This window comes from Acanthochromis polyacanthus, chromosome 9 (assembly GCF_021347895.1).
Source record: "Acanthochromis polyacanthus isolate Apoly-LR-REF ecotype Palm Island chromosome 9, KAUST_Apoly_ChrSc, whole genome shotgun sequence".
NCBI classification, from domain to species: domain Eukaryota; kingdom Metazoa; phylum Chordata; class Actinopteri; family Pomacentridae; genus Acanthochromis; species Acanthochromis polyacanthus.
The window spans coordinates 2,805,546-2,823,252 of NC_067121.1; the positions used below are offsets into that span (position 1 = coordinate 2,805,546).

At 38.8% G+C, this 17,707-nt stretch overlaps 2 protein-coding genes across 9 annotated transcripts in view; one reads left to right on the forward strand and one right to left on the reverse strand.

Moving 5' to 3' along the window:
* LOC127535524 (zinc finger protein 883-like) overlaps positions 1-17,707 on the reverse strand; it is a 131,975-nt gene that overhangs the window by 72,769 nt on the left and 41,499 nt on the right. For 4 of the 7 annotated variants that reach the window (XM_051953791.1, XM_051953792.1, XM_051953788.1 and 1 more), the window contains exon 1: positions 14,922-15,253. The exons of 2 other annotated variants lie outside the window; for them this stretch is intronic. In XM_051953791.1, coding sequence (XP_051809751.1) covers positions 14,922-15,126 — 205 coding nt within the window. In that variant the 5' untranslated portion in view covers positions 15,127-15,253. Of the gene's footprint in view, positions 1-14,921; positions 15,254-17,707 lie in introns of those variants that run through there. One more of the 7 variants, XM_051953793.1, reaches the window with a different exon arrangement.
* Positions 1-17,707, forward strand: part of LOC127535546 (zinc finger BED domain-containing protein 4-like) — a 122,267-nt gene that overhangs the window by 64,959 nt on the left and 39,601 nt on the right. Inside the window, exon 3 of one of the 2 annotated variants that reach the window (XM_051953861.1) lies at positions 12,334-12,843. The exons of the other annotated variant lie outside the window; for it this stretch is intronic. The gene's annotated coding sequence lies outside the window, so the exon portion shown is untranslated. Of the gene's footprint in view, positions 1-12,333; positions 12,844-17,707 lie in introns of those variants that run through there. 2 annotated transcript variants of the gene reach the window in all.

Here is a 17,707-nt window from a genome sequence, read left to right on the forward strand (position 1 = left end):
TGTTTCTGTATGTGTTGTGTTGTTTCTGTGCTGTATGTGTTGTGTTGTTTCTGTATGTGTTGTGTTGTTTCTGTGCTGTATATGTTGTGTTGTTTCTGTATGTGTTGTGTTGTTTCTGTGCTGTATATGTTGTGTTGTTTCTGTATGTGTTGTGTTGTTTCTGTGCTGTATATGTTGTGTTGTTTCTGTATGTGTTGTGTTGTTTCTGTGCTGTATATGTTGTGTTGTTTCTGTATGTGTTGTGTTGTTTCTGTGCTGTATATGTTGTGTTGTTTCTGTGCTGTATGTGTTGTGTTGTTTCTGTATGTGTTGTGTTGTTTCTGTATGTGTTGTGTTGTTTCTGTGCTGTATGTGTTGTGTTGTTTCTGTGCTGTATGTGTTGTGTTGTTTCTGTGCTGTATGTGTTGTGTTGTTTCTGTATGTGTTGTGTTGTTTCTGTGCTGTATATGTTGTGTTGTTTCTGTATGTGTTGTGTTGTTTCTGTGCTGTATATGTTGTGTTGTTTCTGTATGTGTTGTGTTGTTTCTGTGCTGTATATGTTGTGTTGTTTCTGTGCTGTATGTGTTGTGTTGTTTCTGTATGTGTTGTGTTGTTTCTGTATGTGTTGTGTTGTTTCTGTGCTGTATATGTTGTGTTGTTTCTGTGCTGTATATGTTGTGTTGTTTCTGTGCTGTATATGTTGTGTTGTCTCTGTATGTGTTGTGTTGTTTCTGTGGTGTATATGTTGTGTTGTTTCTGTGCTGTACATGTTGTGTTGTTTCTGTATGTGTTGTGTTGTTTCTGTGCTGTATATGTTGTGTTGTTTCTGTGCTGTATGTGTTGTGTTGTTTCTGTATGTGTTGTGTTGTTTCTGTGCTGTATGTGTTGTGTTGTTTCTGTGCTGTATATGTTGTGTTGTTTCTGTGGTGTATGTGTTGTGTTGTTTCTGTGCTGTATATGTTGTGTTGTTTCTGTGCTGTATATGTTGTGTTGTTTCTGTGCTGTATGTGTTGTGTTGTTTCTGTATGTGTTGTGTTGTTTCTGTGCTGTATATGTTGTGTTGTTTCTGTATGTGTTGTGTTGTTTCTGTATGTGTTGTGTTGTTTCTGTGCTGTATATGTTGTGTTGTTTCTGTATGTGTTGTGTTGTTTCTGTGCTGTATATGTTGTGTTGTTTCTGTGCTGTATGTGTTGTGTTGTTTCTGTATGTGTTGTGTTGTTTCTGTGCTGTATGTGTTGTGTTGTTTCTGTGCTGTATGTGTTGTGTTGTTTCTGTGCTGTATATGTTGTGTTGTTTCTGTATGTGTTGTGTTGTTTCTGTATGTGTTGTGTTGTTTCTGTATGTGTTGTGTTGTTTCTGTATGTGTTGTGTTGTTTCTGTGCTGTATGTGTTGTGTTGTTTCTGTGCTGTACGTGTTGTGTTGTTTCTGTGCTGTATATGTTGTGTTGTTTCTGTGCTGTATATGTTGTGTTGTTTCTGTATGTGTTGTGTTGTTTCTGTATGTGTTGTGTTGTTTCTGTATGTGTTGTGTTGTTTCTGTATGTGTTGTGTTGTTTCTGTGCTGTATGTGTTGTGTTGTTTCTGTGCTGTACGTGTTGTGTTGTTTCTGTGCTGTATATGTTGTGTTGTTTCTGTACATGTTGTGTTGTTTCTGTATATGTTGTGTTGTTTCTGTATGTGTTGTGTTGTTTCTGTGCTGTATATGTTGTGTTGTTTCTGTGCTGTATGTGTTGTGTTGTTTCTGTATGTGTTGTGTTGTTTCTGTATGTGTTGTGTTGTTTCTGTATGTGTTGTGTTGTTTCTGTATGTGTTGTGTTGTTTCTGTATGTGTTGTGTTGTTTCTGTGCTGTATGTGTTGTGTTGTTTCTGTGCTGTATGTGTTGTGTTGTTTCTGTATGTGTTGTGTTGTTTCTGTGCTGTATGTGTTGTGTTGTTTCTGTATATGTTGTGTTGTTTCTGTATATGTTGTGTTGTTTCTGTATATGTTGTGTTGTTTCTGTATATGTTGTGTTGTTTCTGTATATGTTGTGTTCTTTCTGTATATGTTGTGTTGTTTCTGTGCTGTATGTGTTGTGTTGTTTCTGTATGTGTTGTGTTGTTTCTGTGCTGTATAAGTTGTGTTGTTTCTGTATGTGTTGTGTTGTTTCTGTATATGTTGTGTTGTTTCTGTATATGTTGTGTTGTTTCTGTATATGTTGTGTTGTTTCTGTATATGTTGTGTTGTTTCTGTGCTGTATGTGTTGTGTTGTTTCTGTATGTGTTGTGTTGTTTCTGTGCTGTATGTGTTGTGTTGTTTCTGTGCTGTACATGTGTTGTTTCTGTATGTGTTGTGTTGTTTCTGTGCTGTACATGTTGTGTTGTTTCTGTATGTGTTGTGTTGTTTCTGTATGTGTTGTGTTGTTTCTGTATATGTTGTGTTGTTTCTGTATGTGTTGTGTTGTTTCTGTATGTGTTGTGTTGTTTCTGTATATGTTGTGTTGTTTCTGTATGTGTTGTGTTGTTTCTGTATGTGTTGTGTTGTTTCTGTATATGTTGTGTTGTTTCTGTATGTGTTGTGTTGTTTCTGTGCTGTACATGTTGTGTTGTTTCTGTATGTGTTGTGTTGTTTCTGTGCTGTATATGTTGTGTTGTTTCTGTATGTGTTGTGTTGTTTCTGTATGTGTTGTGTTGTTTCTGTATATGTTGTGTTGTTCTGTATGTGTTGTGTTGTTTCTGTATGTGTTGTGTTGTTTCTGTATATGTTTGGTTGTTTCTGTATATGTTGTGTTGTTTCTGTATGTGTTGTGTTGTTTCTGTATATGTTGTGTTGTTTCTGTATATGTTGTGTTGTTTCTGTACATGTTGTGTTGTTTCTGTACATGTTGTGTTGTTTCTGTACATGTTGTGTTGTTTCTGTACATGTTGTGTTGTTTCTGTACATGTTGTGTTGTTTCTGTACATGTTGTGTTGTTTCTGTATATGTTGTGTTGTTTCTGTACATGTTGTGTTGTTTCTGTACATGTTGTGTTGTTTCTGTACATGTTGTGTTGTTTCTGTACGTGTTGTGTTGTTTCTGTACGTGTTGTGTTGTTTCTGTACGTGTTGTGTTGTTTCTGTATATGTTGTGTTGTTTCTGTATGTGTGGTGTTGTTTCTGTATGTGTTGTGTTGTTTCTGTATGTGTTGTGTTGTTTCTGTATGTGTTGTGTTGTTTCTGTATATGTTGTGTTGTTTCTGTACATGTTGTGTTGTTTCTGTATATGTTGTGTTGTTTCTGTACATGTTGTGTTGTTTCTGTACATGTTGTGTTGTTTCTGTATATGTTGTGTTGTTTCTGTACATGTTGTGTTGTTTCTGTATATGTTGTGTTGTTTCTGTACATGTTGTGTTGTTTCTGTATATGTTGTGTTGTTTCTGTACGTGTTGTGTTGTTTCTGTATATGTTGTGTTGTTTCTGTACATGTTGTGTTGTTTCTGTGCTGTATATGTTGTGTTGTTTCTGTACATGTTGTGTTGTTTCTGTGCTGTATATGTTGTGTTGTTTCTGTACATGTTGTGTTGTTTCTGTGCTGTATATGTTGTGTTGTTTCTGTACATGTTGTGTCGTTTCTGTGCTGTATATGTTGTGTTGTTTCTGTACATGTGTTGTTTCTGTGCTGTATGTGTTGTGTTGTTTCTGTATGTGTTGTGTTGTTTCTGTATGTGTTGTGTTGTTTCTGTGCTGTATGTGTTGTGTTGTTTCTGTGCTGTATGTGTTGTGTTGTTTCTGTGGTGTATGTGTTGTGTTGTTTCTGTATGTGTTGTGTTGTTTCTGTGCTGTATATGTTGTGTTGTTTCTGTGCTGTATATGTTGTGTTGTTTCTGTGGTGTATGTGTTGTGTTGTTTCTGTGCTGTATATGTTGTGTTGTTTCTGTATATGTTGTGTTGTTTCTGTGCTGTATGTGTTGTGCTGTTTCTGTGCTGTATATGTTGTGTTGTTTCTGTATGTGTTGTGTTGTTTCTGTGCTGTATATGTTGTGTTGTTTCTGTATATGTTGTGTTGTTTCTGTGGTGTATATGTTGTGTTGTTTCTGTGCTGTATGTGTTGTGTTGTTTCTGTGCTGTATATGTTGTGTTGTTTCTGTGCTGTATATGTTGTGTTGTTTCTGTGCTGTATATGTTGTGTTGTTTCTGTGCTGTATGTGTTGTGTTGTTTCTGTGCTGTATATGTTGTGTTGTTTCTGTGTGTGTTGTGTTGTTTCTGTGCTGTATGTGTTGTGTTGTTTCTGTACATGTTGTGTTGTTTCTGTATATGTTGTGTTGTTTCTGTGCTGTATATGTTGTGTTGTTTCTGTATATGTTGTGTTGTTTCTGTATGTGTTGTGTTGTTTCTGTATGTGTTGTGTTGTTTCTGTGCTGTATATGTTGTGTTGTTTCTGTATGTGTTGTGTTGTTTCTGTGCTGTATATGTTGTGTTGTTTCTGTGCTGTATGTGTTGTTTCTGTATGTGTTGTGTTGTTTCTGTATGTGTTGTGTTGTTTCTGTGCTGTATATGTTGTGTTGTTTCTGTACATGTTGTGTTGTTTCTGTGCTGTATATGTTGTGTTGTTTCTGTACATGTTGTGTTGTTTCTGTGCTGTATATGTTGTGTTGTTTCTGTACATGTGTTGTTTCTGTGCTGTATGTGTTGTGTTGTTTCTGTATGTGTTGTGTTGTTTCTGTATGTGTTGTGTTGTTTCTGTGCTGTATATGTTGTGTTGTTTCTGTACATGTTGTGTTGTTTCTGTGCTGTATATGTTGTGTTGTTTCTGTATGTGTTGTGTTGTTTCTGTGCTGTATGTGTTGTGTTGTTTCTGTGCTGTATGTGTTGTGTTGTTTCTGTGGTGTATATGTTGTGTTGTTTCTGTATGTGTTGTGTTGTTTCTGTGCTGTATGTGTTGTGTTGTTTCTGTGCTGTATGTGTTGTGTTGTTTCTGTGCTGTATATGTTGTGTTGTTTCTGTGCTGTATATGTTGTGTTGTTTCTGTGCTGTATATGTTGTGTTGTTTCTGTGCTGTATATGTTGTGTTGTTTCTGTGCTGTATATGTTGTGTTGTTTCTGTATGTGTTGTGTTGTTTCTGTGCTGTATGTGTTGTGTTGTTTCTGTGCTGTATGTGTTGTGTTGTTTCTGTGCTGTATGTGTTGTGTTGTTTTCTGTATGTGTTGTGTTGTTTCTGTGCTGTATATGTTGTGTTGTTTCTGTGCTGTATGTGTTGTGTTGTTTCTGTGCTGTATGTGTTGTGTTGTTTCTGTGCTGTATGTGTTGTGTTGTTTCTGTGCTGTATGTGTTGTGTTGTTTCTGTATATGTTGTGTTGTTTCTGTGCTGTATATGTTGTGTTGTTTCTGTGCTGTATGTGTTGTGTTGTTTCTGTGCTGTATATGTTGTGTTGTTTCTGTGCTGTATATGTTGTGTTGTTTCTGTGCTGTATATGTTGTGTTGTTTCTGTATATGTTGTGTTGTTTCTGTATGTGTTGTGTTGTTTCTGTGCTGTATGTGTTGTGTTGTTTCTGTGCTGTATGTGTAGTGTTGTTTCTGTGGTGTATATGTTGTGTTGTTTCTGTGCTGTATGTGTTGTGTTGTTTCTGTGCTGTATGTGTTGTGTTGTTTCTGTGCTGTATATGTTGTGTTGTTTCTGTGGTGTATGTGTTGTGTTGTTTCTGTGCTGTATATGTTGTGTGTTTTCTGTATGTGTTGTGTTGTTTCTGTATGTGTTGTGTTGTTTCTGTATGTGTTGTGTTGTTTCTGTGCTGTATATGTTGTGTTGTTTCTGTATGTGTTGTGTTGTTTCTGTGCTGTATATGTTGTGTTGTTTCTGTATGTGTTGTGTTGTTTCTGTGCTGTATATGTTGTGTTGTTTTCTGTATGTGTTGTGTTGTCTTCTGTGCTGTATATGTTGTGTTGTTTCTGTATGTGTTTCGTGTTGGTTTCTGTGCTGGTATAGTGTTGTGTTGTTTTCTGTGCTGTATGTGTTGTGTTGTTTCTGTGCTGTATATGTTGTGTTGTTTCTTGTGCTGTATTGTTTGTGTTTTTCTGTGCTGTATATGTTGTGTGTTTCTGTGGTGTATGTGTTGTGTTGTTTCTGTGCTGTATGTGTTGTGTTGTTCTGTATGTGTTGTGTTGTTTCTTGCTGTATATGTTGTGTTGTTTCTGTATGGTTGTGTTGTTTCTGTGCTGTATGTGTTGTGTTGTTTCTGTATGTGTTGTGTTGTTTCTGTGCTGTATATGTTGTGTTGTTTCTGTATGTGTTGTGTTGTTCTGTGCTGTATATGTTGTGTTGTTTCTGTATGTGTTGTGTTGTTTCTGTGCCTGTATATGTTGTGTTGTTTCTGTATGTGTTTGGTGTTGTTTCTGTGCTGTAATGTTGTGTGTTTCTGTATGTGTTGTGTTGTTTTCTGTGCTGTATATGTGTGTTGTTTCTGTGCTGTATGTGTTGTGTTGTTTCTGTATGTGTTGTGTTGTTTCTGTATGTGTTGTGTTGTTTCTGTGCTGTATGTGTTGTGTTGTTTCTGTGCTGTATGTGTTGTGTTGTTTCTGTGCTGTATGTGTTGTGTTGTTTCTGTATGTGTTGTGTTGTTTCTGTGCTGTATATGTTGTGTTGTTTCTGTATGTGTTGTGTTGTTTCTGTGCTGTATATGTTGTGTTGTTTCTGTATGTGTTGTGTTGTTTCTGTGCTGTATATGTTGTGTTGTTTCTGTGCTGTATGTGTTGTGTTGTTTCTGTATGTGTTGTGTTGTTTCTGTATGTGTTGTGTTGTTTCTGTGCTGTATATGTTGTGTTGTTTCTGTGCTGTATATGTTGTGTTGTTTCTGTGCTGTATATGTTGTGTTGTCTCTGTATGTGTTGTGTTGTTTCTGTGGTGTATATGTTGTGTTGTTTCTGTGCTGTACATGTTGTGTTGTTTCTGTATGTGTTGTGTTGTTCTGTGCTGTATATGTTGTGTTGTTTCTGTGCTGTATGTGTTGTGTTGTTTCTGTATGTGTTGTGTTGTTTCTGTGCTGTATGTGTTGTGTTGTTTCTGTGCTGTATATGTTGTGTTGTTTCTGTGGTGTATGTGTTGTGTTGTTTCTGTGCTGTATATGTTGTGTTGTTTCTGTGCTGTATATGTTGTGTTGTTTCTGTGCTGTATGTGTTGTGTTGTTTCTGTATGTGTTGTGTTGTTTCTGTGCTGTATATGTTGTGTTGTTTCTGTATGTGTTGTGTTGTTTCTGTATGTGTTGTGTTGTTTCTGTGCTGTATATGTTGTGTTGTTTCTGTATGTGTTGTGTTGTTTCTGTGCTGTATATGTTGTGTTGTTTCTGTGCTGTATGTGTTGTGTTGTTTCTGTATGTGTTGTGTTGTTTCTGTGCTGTATGTGTTGTGTTGTTTCTGTGCTGTATGTGTTGTGTTGTTTCTGTGCTGTATATGTTGTGTTGTTTCTGTATGTGTTGTGTTGTTTCTGTATGTGTTGTGTTGTTTCTGTATGTGTTGTGTTGTTTCTGTATGTGTTGTGTTGTTTCTGTGCTGTATGTGTTGTGTTGTTTCTGTGCTGTACGTGTTGTGTTGTTTCTGTGCTGTATATGTTGTGTTGTTTCTGTGCTGTATATGTTGTGTTGTTTCTGTATGTGTTGTGTTGTTTCTGTATGTGTTGTGTTGTTTCTGTATGTGTTGTGTTGTTTCTGTATGTGTTGTGTTGTTTCTGTGCTGTATGTGTTGTGTTGTTTCTGTGCTGTACGTGTTGTGTTGTTTCTGTGCTGTATATGTTGTGTTGTTTCTGTACATGTTGTGTTGTTTCTGTATATGTTGTGTTGTTTCTGTATGTGTTGTGTTGTTTCTGTGCTGTATATGTTGTGTTGTTTCTGTGCTGTATGTGTTGTGTTGTTTCTGTATGTGTTGTGTTGTTTCTGTATGTGTTGTGTTGTTTCTGTATGTGTTGTGTTGTTTCTGTATGTGTTGTGTTGTTTCTGTATGTGTTGTGTTGTTTCTGTGCTGTATGTGTTGTGTTGTTTCTGTGCTGTATGTGTTGTGTTGTTTCTGTATGTGTTGTGTTGTTTCTGTGCTGTATGTGTTGTGTTGTTTCTGTATATGTTGTGTTGTTTCTGTATATGTTGTGTTGTTTCTGTATATGTTGTGTTGTTTCTGTATATGTTGTGTTGTTTCTGTATATGTTGTGTTGTTTCTGTATATGTTGTGTTGTTTCTGTGCTGTATGTGTTGTGTTGTTTCTGTATGTGTTGTGTTGTTTCTGTGCTGTATAAGTTGTGTTGTTTCTGTATGTGTTGTGTTGTTTCTGTATATGTTGTGTTGTTTCTGTATATGTTGTGTTGTTTCTGTATATGTTGTGTTGTTTCTGTATATGTTGTGTTGTTTCTGTGCTGTATGTGTTGTGTTGTTTCTGTATGTGTTGTGTTGTTTCTGTGCTGTATGTGTTGTGTTGTTTCTGTGCTGTACATGTGTTGTTTCTGTATGTGTTGTGTTGTTTCTGTGCTGTACATGTTGTGTTGTTTCTGTATGTGTTGTGTTGTTTCTGTATGTGTTGTGTTGTTTCTGTATATGTTGTGTTGTTTCTGTATGTGTTGTGTTGTTTCTGTATGTGTTGTGTTGTTTCTGTATATGTTGTGTTGTTTCTGTATGTGTTGTGTTGTTTCTGTATGTGTTGTGTTGTTTCTGTATATGTTGTGTTGTTTCTGTATGTGTTGTGTTGTTTCTGTGCTGTACATGTTGTGTTGTTTCTGTATGTGTTGTGTTGTTTCTGTGCTGTATATGTTGTGTTGTTTCTGTATGTGTTGTGTTGTTTCTGTATGTGTTGTGTTGTTTCTGTATATGTTGTGTTGTTTCTGTATGTGTTTGTGTTGTTTCTGTATGTGTTGTGTTGTTTCTGTATATGTTGGTTGTTTCTGTATATGTTGTGTTGTTTCTGTATGTGTTGTGTTGTTTCTGTATATGTTGTGTTGTTTCTGTATATGTTGTGTTGTTTCTGTACATGTTGTGTTGTTTCTGTACATGTTGTGTTGTTTCTGTACATGTTGTGTTGTTTCTGTACATGTTGTGTTGTTTCTGTACATGTTGTGTTGTTTCTGTACATGTTGTGTTGTTTCTGTATATGTTGTGTTGTTTCTGTACATGTTGTGTTGTTTCTGTACATGTTGTGTTGTTTCTGTACATGTTGTGTTGTTTCTGTACGTGTTGTGTTGTTTCTGTACGTGTTGTGTTGTTTCTGTACGTGTTGTGTTGTTTCTGTATATGTTGTGTTGTTTCTGTATGTGTGGTGTTGTTTCTGTATGTGTTGTGTTGTTTCTGTATGTGTTGTGTTGTTTCTGTATGTGTTGTGTTGTTTCTGTATGTGTTGTGTTGTTTCTGTACATGTTGTGTTGTTTCTGTATATGTTGTGTTGTTTCTGTACATGTTGTGTTGTTTCTGTATATGTTGTGTTGTTTCTGTACATGTTGTGTTGTTTCTGTACATGTTGTGTTGTTTCTGTATATGTTGTGTTGTTTCTGTACATGTTGTGTTGTTTCTGTATATGTTGTGTTGTTTCTGTACATGTTGTGTTGTTTCTGTATATGTTGTGTTGTTTCTGTACGTGTTGTGTTGTTTCTGTATATGTTGTGTTGTTTCTGTACATGTTGTGTTGTTTCTGTATATGTTGTGTTGTTTCTGTGCTGTATATGTTGTTTCTGTACATGTTGTGTTGTTTCTGTATATGTTGTGTTGTTTCTGTGCTGTATATGTTGTTTCTGTACATGTTGTGTTGTTTCTGTATATGTTGTGTTGTTTCTGTACATGTTGTGTTGTTTCTGTATATGTTGTGTTGTTTCTGTGCTGTATATGTTGTTTCTGTACATGTTGTGTTGTTTCTGTACATGTTGTGTTGTTTCTGTACGTGTTGTGTTGTTTCTGTATATGTTGTGTTGTTTCTGTACGTGTTGTGTTGTTTCTGTATATGTTGTGTTGTTTCTGTACATGTTGTGTTGTTTCTGTATATGTTGTGTTGTTTCTGTGCTGTATATGTTGTTTCTGTACATGTTGTGTTGTTTCTGTACATGTTGTGTTGTTTCTGTATATGTTGTGTTGTTTCTGTACATGTTGTGTTGTTTCTGTACATGTTGTGTTGTTTCTGTGCTGTATATGTTGTTTCTGTACATGTTGTGTTGTTTCTGTACATGTTGTGTTGTTTCTGTACATGTTGTGTTGTTTCTGTACATGTTGTGTTGTTTCTGTACATGTTGTGTTGTTTCTGTATATGTTGTGTTGTTTCTGTACATGTTGTGTTGTTTCTGTACATGTTGTGTTGTTTCTGTATATGTTGTGTTGTTTCTGTACATGTTGTGTTGTTTCTGTATATGTTGTGTTGTTTCTGTACATGTTGTGTTGTTTCTGTACATGTTGTGTTGTTTCTGTATATGTTGTGTTGTTTCTGTACGTGTTGTGTTGTTTCTGTATATGTTGTGTTGTTTCTGTACATGTTGTGTTGTTTCTGTATATGTTGTGTTGTTTCTGTGCTGTATATGTTGTTTCTGTACATGTTGTGTTGTTTCTGTACATGTTGTGTTGTTTCTGTACGTGTTGTGTTGTTTCTGTATATGTTGTGTTGTTTCTGTACATGTTGTGTTGTTTCTGTACATGTTGTGTTGTTTCTGTGCTGTATATGTTGTTTCTGTACATGTTGTGTTGTTTCTGTACATGTTGTGTTGTTTCTGTACATGTTGTGTTGTTTCTGTACATGTTGTGTTGTTTCTGTACATGTTGTGTTGTTTCTGTACATGTTGTGTTGTTTCTGTACATGTTGTGTTGTTTCTGTACATGTTGTGTTGTTTCTGTACATGTTGTGTTGTTTCTGTACATGTTGTGTTGTTTCTGTACATGTTGTGTTGTTTCTGTACATGTTGTGTTGTTTCTGTATATGTTGGTTGTTTCTTCATAAATTAAACCCAATGCAGATTGAAGTGAAACAAGTTCTCTGGCTTCATCCTCAGACGGGTTTTCTTTTTCAGTTAAGTTCATCATCTTTGTAACAACATGGATTTCTTTTTCTCTTGTTGTTTTAGACATTTTTATGTCCAATGCTAAAGAAAATCTTCTTGTTTCGTATTTTATTTTTATTTCCAGACAGGCTGGTAATCATTGCTTGTCTCCAGTTCTTCTCAATGAGCTTTTTATTTGGTTTTGAAAGTCATAGTCTGAATTAGTGTTTTGTTTAATTTCCAGTAGTCTGTGTTAATTTGTGGTCTTTTAGACAGGTTTATCCTAATTGAAATTGCTTTATGGTCTGTGAAAATAGTGGGTTTAATCTCTGTTCTCTCTACATTATCAGTTATGCCGGCTGAGAGCAGCCAGAAGTCAGTACGAGGCTGTAAGGATTTATCTTTATTACTCCATGTATACCTTTTATCATCTGGATGTTTATGCCTCCATATGTCAGTTAACTTTAACCTGTTACAGAAGTTATCTAACTCATTCATTGCTCCTTTATTTTTGATCGGGAGTCTATCAGTTCCATCTTTCATAACTGTATTAAAATCCCCACCCCAGATAATCTTAGCTAAAGGAAATGTTGACAACCGTCCATTGATTGCATCTTCTGTAGCCAGAAATAAGTGAACATTTTCTTTTTTATTACTGGTTGCATAGATGTTTACCAAAATAAATTGTGAGTGATCTGTGTTTAGTAACAACATAATCCACCGTCCCTTATCATCTGAAAGCTGTTTAATAATTTGGCCTTTCAAGTTTCCTTTTAGGACAGCGCCCCCTGCTGACTTGTTTGTACCAAATGAAAACCAGATGTCTTTCCTCCATTGATTTTTCCAGAATAAACTGTCTGGCTTTTCGGCATGCGTTTCTTGGATGAAGTAAAAATCTGCTGGTTTCCCTGACAAAACAAAAACACCACTTTCCTTTTTAAATCATTTCTAATCCTCCTCGAATTTATGGACAAAACAGAAATAGACATGACTGGACTAAGGACTTAAAAACACAAACAGAACAAACAAAAAGAATCTGGATCCTCTCTTAGGTCGAGATAAAAGATAAAGCTGCACCCTCTCAGTGTTAAGCCACAGGGCTAAACCAAAATGTTGCTCTGTGTAGTTAGTAATATCTATTCAGTATTTTAGTAAAGAACCAAGAAAAGCTTTAGTGTATACAGAGAGGAGGTCAGAGCCCTGACATCTTAGTGTCCTGACCTCCGTCTGAATGTCAGCAAAACTAAGGAGCTGATAGTGGACTACAGGAAGAGACAGAGGGATGAACACGCCCCCTCTCTCCATCAACGGGACTACGGTGGAGAGAGTCAGCAGCTTCAGGTTCCTCGGGGTTCACATCAGTGAGGACCTGTCCTGGTCACACCACACTGACAGCGGCTCTTCTTCCTCCGCAGGATGTGGAGGCTCAACATGGACTCCAGAATCTTCTGCAGCTTCTACAGGTGCACCATAGAAAGTATCCTGACCGGCTGCATCACCTCCTGGTACGGCAGTTGCACCGTCCTCAACCGTAAGGCTCTACAGAGGGTGGTGAAGACTGCACAGCACCAGGACGATGCTGCCATCCATGGAGGAGCTCTACACCCAGATCATTAGGGACTCTCACCACCCCAGCCACAAACTGTTCTGCCTGCTGCCTTCTGGCCGTCGGTACCGCAGCATCGGTGCCCACACCAGCAGGCTCAGAGACAGTTTCATCCCCCAGCCCATAAGACTTTTAAACTCCAAATAACCTGAACATTTTGCACAACCCCTCATTTGCACATTTTATACTATTCTGTCTATCTTGATTGTTGTGTGTTCTTTTTGCACTGTTATTGGGAATGAGAGACGCAAGCCTTTCACTGCCAGTAATTGTTTTACGTAATTTCTAGTATGTGAAAATAAAACTCTTGAATCTTGGATCTACAGCATTGTGTTTACATGTGTGTCATAGTTTCTATACTTAATGTGATCTTACGTTACGTAGTCACTCTTTGTCAGTCGATGGAGGCGAATGCCCCCCTGAAGCCGGCTCTTTTGCCCTCCTTGCTCCACCTGGGGCCACAGCTTGTTTCGGGCATCCTTCACCTGTTGCGTAAGGTCTTCAAAGACCCTGATCTTGCGCTCCTTGAGCACCGTTGCTGTCCTGGCGTCTCTCCAGACGTGGTCCCGGTGGGCTCTGGATATGAAGAGCACAATGATGTTACGGCTGGACCTCTGCTCCCCGGACCGGGGGCCCAGCCGGTGTGCGACATCCACCCTCAGCTCCAGCTGCTCCTTGATTCCTGGGGAGACCTGTCCAAACAGGTCTGTGATGATCTTCCTGGTGTCTTCACCGGTTGGCCACCCGAAGGTTCCAGCTCCTCCTATATGCCTCCAGCTCGTCGTATTTCTCCCCCAGCTCTGCTTTCTCCTTTTGTAGTGCGGTGACTGCCGCCTCCAAGGTTTGAACTTTTGTTGTGACTTCTTCCAGCTGCTTCTCCATGCCATCCAGAGAATCTTTGACCTCTTTCACAGTATTTTCCACCGAATGAGGGCCTTCAAGCGTTTCCATCTGCAGCCGTTCAATTCGTTCAATTGCAGCAGAAATGAGGGCGTTGGTGACGTGCCCGTCATCGTCCTCCACGCTGGCTAAAGTTTTTCATTCTTTAGATGGCCTGTTAGGTTGGATGGCAGTGCCTGAAGCATCTGTAGTTAAAGTTTTCTTGAGCTCCTCGTCCATTTTTTCCAATTGTTCGTCCATAACTTTTCTCGCATAAGAGTGTATATCCTGAATATTACTCATAATTATCCAAAAACAGAAAATAAAGTCCAAATGAGGCTTGTGTCGCCAAAGTGCGGCGTTCAGGATCACCCACACAGGTGCGTTCGTTTAGCCCAATCAGCACAGCGGCTCCATTTCTTGGTTTTAAACCTCTTTAAAAGTTTCTTTTGGTCTTTCAGTCCTTCTCAGTAAAGTCTTTGCAGCTTATTAAAGCCCTTTCGAGGTAAGGCAAATGTCAGTTTACCGAGTTAGGTGCATTACGGTTTCTCACACAACCGGCATGCTCGCAGCTGGCTCTGGGTCAACATCCAAAGAGTCTGCCGTATCTACTCTTCATATCTGTGCCCTGCAGACTTGGGGTGTGTTCCCCACATTACGGTCTCAGTCTGCTGTGTCCGGTTGCCGTGGTAAGATGACCAGTTTAAGCTCCGCTAGCAAAATGCTAATTAAGTTTAACCTCCGTGCTGAATAAATTGTTTTGTGTTTCTAGCATTATCTGGAGGTTACCACGTGCACGACTGTCAGAGTAATATCAGTGTTTTACCAGCTCCTGCAAATAAACGGCGGATTTGAAGCCAATAGGGAGGATGCTCCCAGTCTGATTATCTACACAATGCAAGAGAGAGGACACAACCACTACACATGCTTCTTCTTCTTCTTTTCAGCTTTTCCCTTCAGGGGTCTCCACAGTGAATCAATTGCCTCCATCTAACCCTGTCTGCTGCATCCTCTTCTCTCACACCAACTACCTTCATGTCCTCTTTAACCACATCCATAAACCTCCTCTTTGGTCTTCCTCTAGGCCTCCTGCCTGGCAGTGGGAAACTCAGCATCCTTCTACCAATATATTCACTCTCTCTCCTCTGGACATGTCTGAACCATCTCAGTCTGGCCTCTCTGACTTTATCTCCAAAGCCTCTAACATGTGCTGTCCCTCTGATGTACTCATTCCTGATCCTATCCATCCTGGTCACTCCCAAAGAGAACCTCAGCATCTTCACTTCTGCTACCTCCAGCTCTGCCTCCTGTCTTTTCCTCAGGGACACTGTCTCCAGACCAAACAACGTGGCTGGTCTCACCACAGTTTTGTAAACCTTTCCTTTCATTTGAGCTGAAACTCTTCTATCACACCTGACACTTTTCTCCAGCCCTTCCAGCCTGCCTGTACACGCTTCTTCACCTCTTTTCCACACTACAACCACTACACATGCTATAAGTGGAATTCTTCATACACACCTATGGGCTGTAAGGGGATGTGTGGTTTCCAGATGACATCCAGCAGTCTGCGCTGACGATCGATCTCCTCCTGGTACTGGACGATGGTTTTTTCAAACTCTGTGAATATTTCTCCAGCAGCAGCAGCTAGTCTGTCGCTGATCAACTCTCTCAGATACTCAACTGAACACATCGTTACTTTCTCGCTCTGATATTTCTCATTCATACTATAATACAGCCGTTTTATAGCTCAGTCCACACAGCAGTGAAGCTAACTCTGCTCATGCTTCTTTGTTTACATCCGCCGGGTGTCACACTGTGAAGTTCCGGCAGAAACACTGACTTACTTTCTTCTTCCTCATTGAATTAGGCGGACTTGACGCGTCACTGGCGTATTGCTGCCACCTACTGGATGTTACTCACAGTCCTTAGAGAATCCTCCATATTTTCTTATGCAGTCCTGTGGTCATGAGAAAGTTCAGAAGTTTCTTCATATTTGTCCACTCCTCCATGTTAAGTAGAAAGCAAAGATTAAAAACAGTTCGTCCAGCTGCTCCTAGTCTCTAATGTTTCTTCTGTTGGCATGAGTAGACCTTACACTTCAGAAGAACATTTCTCACAGTTTCTAGTTCACCACACTCACAGTTCCTCTCTCTGTGCTTCCCAATCAAAGCCAGTCCACTTTTCAGACTGCAGTGTCTGAGTCTTAGCCAGGTTAGAACAATTGAGTCTCTTCTAGCACCACTGAAGTGCCTTCTTACTTTTCCATTTTACCTTGAATAGCAAAATCAGTCCCCCTCTTCTTTTGTCTCCTGAACCCTCTGCCATATTTCTTGGACTAGTTTGTTAATGACAGAGTCATAATCTGACCCTCCGTGTGCTAAATCAAATTGTATTCTTTCCTCCTTGGTTGCTCTTTGTGCCTAGCTATCTGCTTCCTCATTACCCTCCACATCACATGTGCTGGAACCCAAATAAAACCCTCACACCCTGCTCTGTGGATTTGAAACAGTGCTTGAAATATTTCTAATCAAAAATTGGGTCTGGATTTGGAGTTTGCTTCTTTATTGATGTCAACACGGCTGATGAATCGCTACATAATTCTGACCAGTTTGTTGTCCATCACCCATCAAAGTCCCAAAATGATCCCTGATATCTCTGCAGTGAATGCTGTCATCTGGAACTCTAAAGCCTTTTCTGATCTTGAAAACTGGAAAGAATAAACCAACAGTGACTTCATCATTATCAGCATTGTTAGATCCGTCTGAGTAAGTTTGTATCTGAGAACCCCATTCTTCTTCAGTATGGGCCTTGATGATGTTATTCATGAATTCTGACTCCTTCTGAATTTAGATTCCATTTCTATACTTCATGTGATCACACCACTTAGTACTGTTTGCACCGTATCATTAGGGTCATTCCGTGTGGTTTCACCAGATGGTGGTTGCTGCACCATTTTCAAATTAGTCCTAAATTTGTATTCCATTAGACAGTCACAAAAGTACTTTCTATGCTAAATTGTAGGCCTGTAGCTCAAATAGTTTCTGAGTTGTGGGGGTCTGAAATTTTCATAATTTGGGCTATAAAAAGCCTCACCAGCGTTTTTTTTGCATCTTTAAGTAGTTATTTCTCAGCCTCTAGACATACCAGAGAGCTGTGAGTTGGTAAACAAGGCCTCTGCATGGAGCTAGTGCCCCACAAACATCCCCAGGTGTTTCCCTACACCAGGGGTCGGCAACCCGCGGCTCCGGAGCCGCATGTGGCTCTTTCAGCCCTCTGTTGTGGCCCCCTGTAACTTTGGAAAATAAATTGTTCTGCCTTTCAGGTGCGTTTCAATGCATTTTAATATAGAGAGTTTTATTGTGAAATTACCGCTCTTGTTTTGACGTGTCACTCCACCGGATGTGCTGCCGGGGTTTTCCCCTGTGACAGAGAGCGCAAATTGATGCAGAGAGACAACACGGAGCTTCCGATTCCCACACGTTTCATGCCTTTTTTTGTTTTACTCCTGGAGAAGTAGTGATGGCGAGATGAAGCTTCATGAAGCACTGAGGCTTTCCATCCAGTTGGTTCACTCATGGGTCGAAGCTTCATGGTGCTTCATTTGCTCTACTGCGCCATCAAGTGGACAAATAAAAGTAAAACAGGCAGAGTGCCTATAATGACACACTGGCTTTGCTATGTGAAGCTTTGAATTGTGTTTAAATGATAATGCCAATAAACACATAATATACTTAATATAGTGTCTGTTTTTCCTGACAGCAGAGATAGAGAGGAAAGTGGAAACAAATGGGGAGAGATTTGAGATCTGTAGTTTGACTGCTTGATTGAGGTCAGGTTCTGGATCTCTGTAAAGTGTTTAGATACTTTTAATTGTAATAAGGGTGACATGAATAAAATGTGCTTATGCTTCTTTTTGTTTTGTGACTGTGTTTGTGGTACCATTGAAAACTAAAGTAGGGACAGCATTTTATTTGATATTATTCAAAAATATGAGAATTATTCCACAGAGCTGGGATTTAGGTGGTTTCTTTTTTTTGGACAATATTTCTCCAGCTCCTTGGAACACCTCACCTTTAATAAAATCATACATATTAGGACTGATAGTTCAATATATGGCAGGTATCCAATATATTATGAGTTTTCACACATAAAAACCTTATTATGAGTAGTCAACTCAAAATGCTCCCACACGGGTGAGGGCTTCCTCTTTCTTCCTTGCTCCATCTGTGAGAGAGTATTTGTGATACAACCAACAAACATGGAACTGGCAGGAATTTGAATGTTCTTACAGTGGTTTCTTGTAA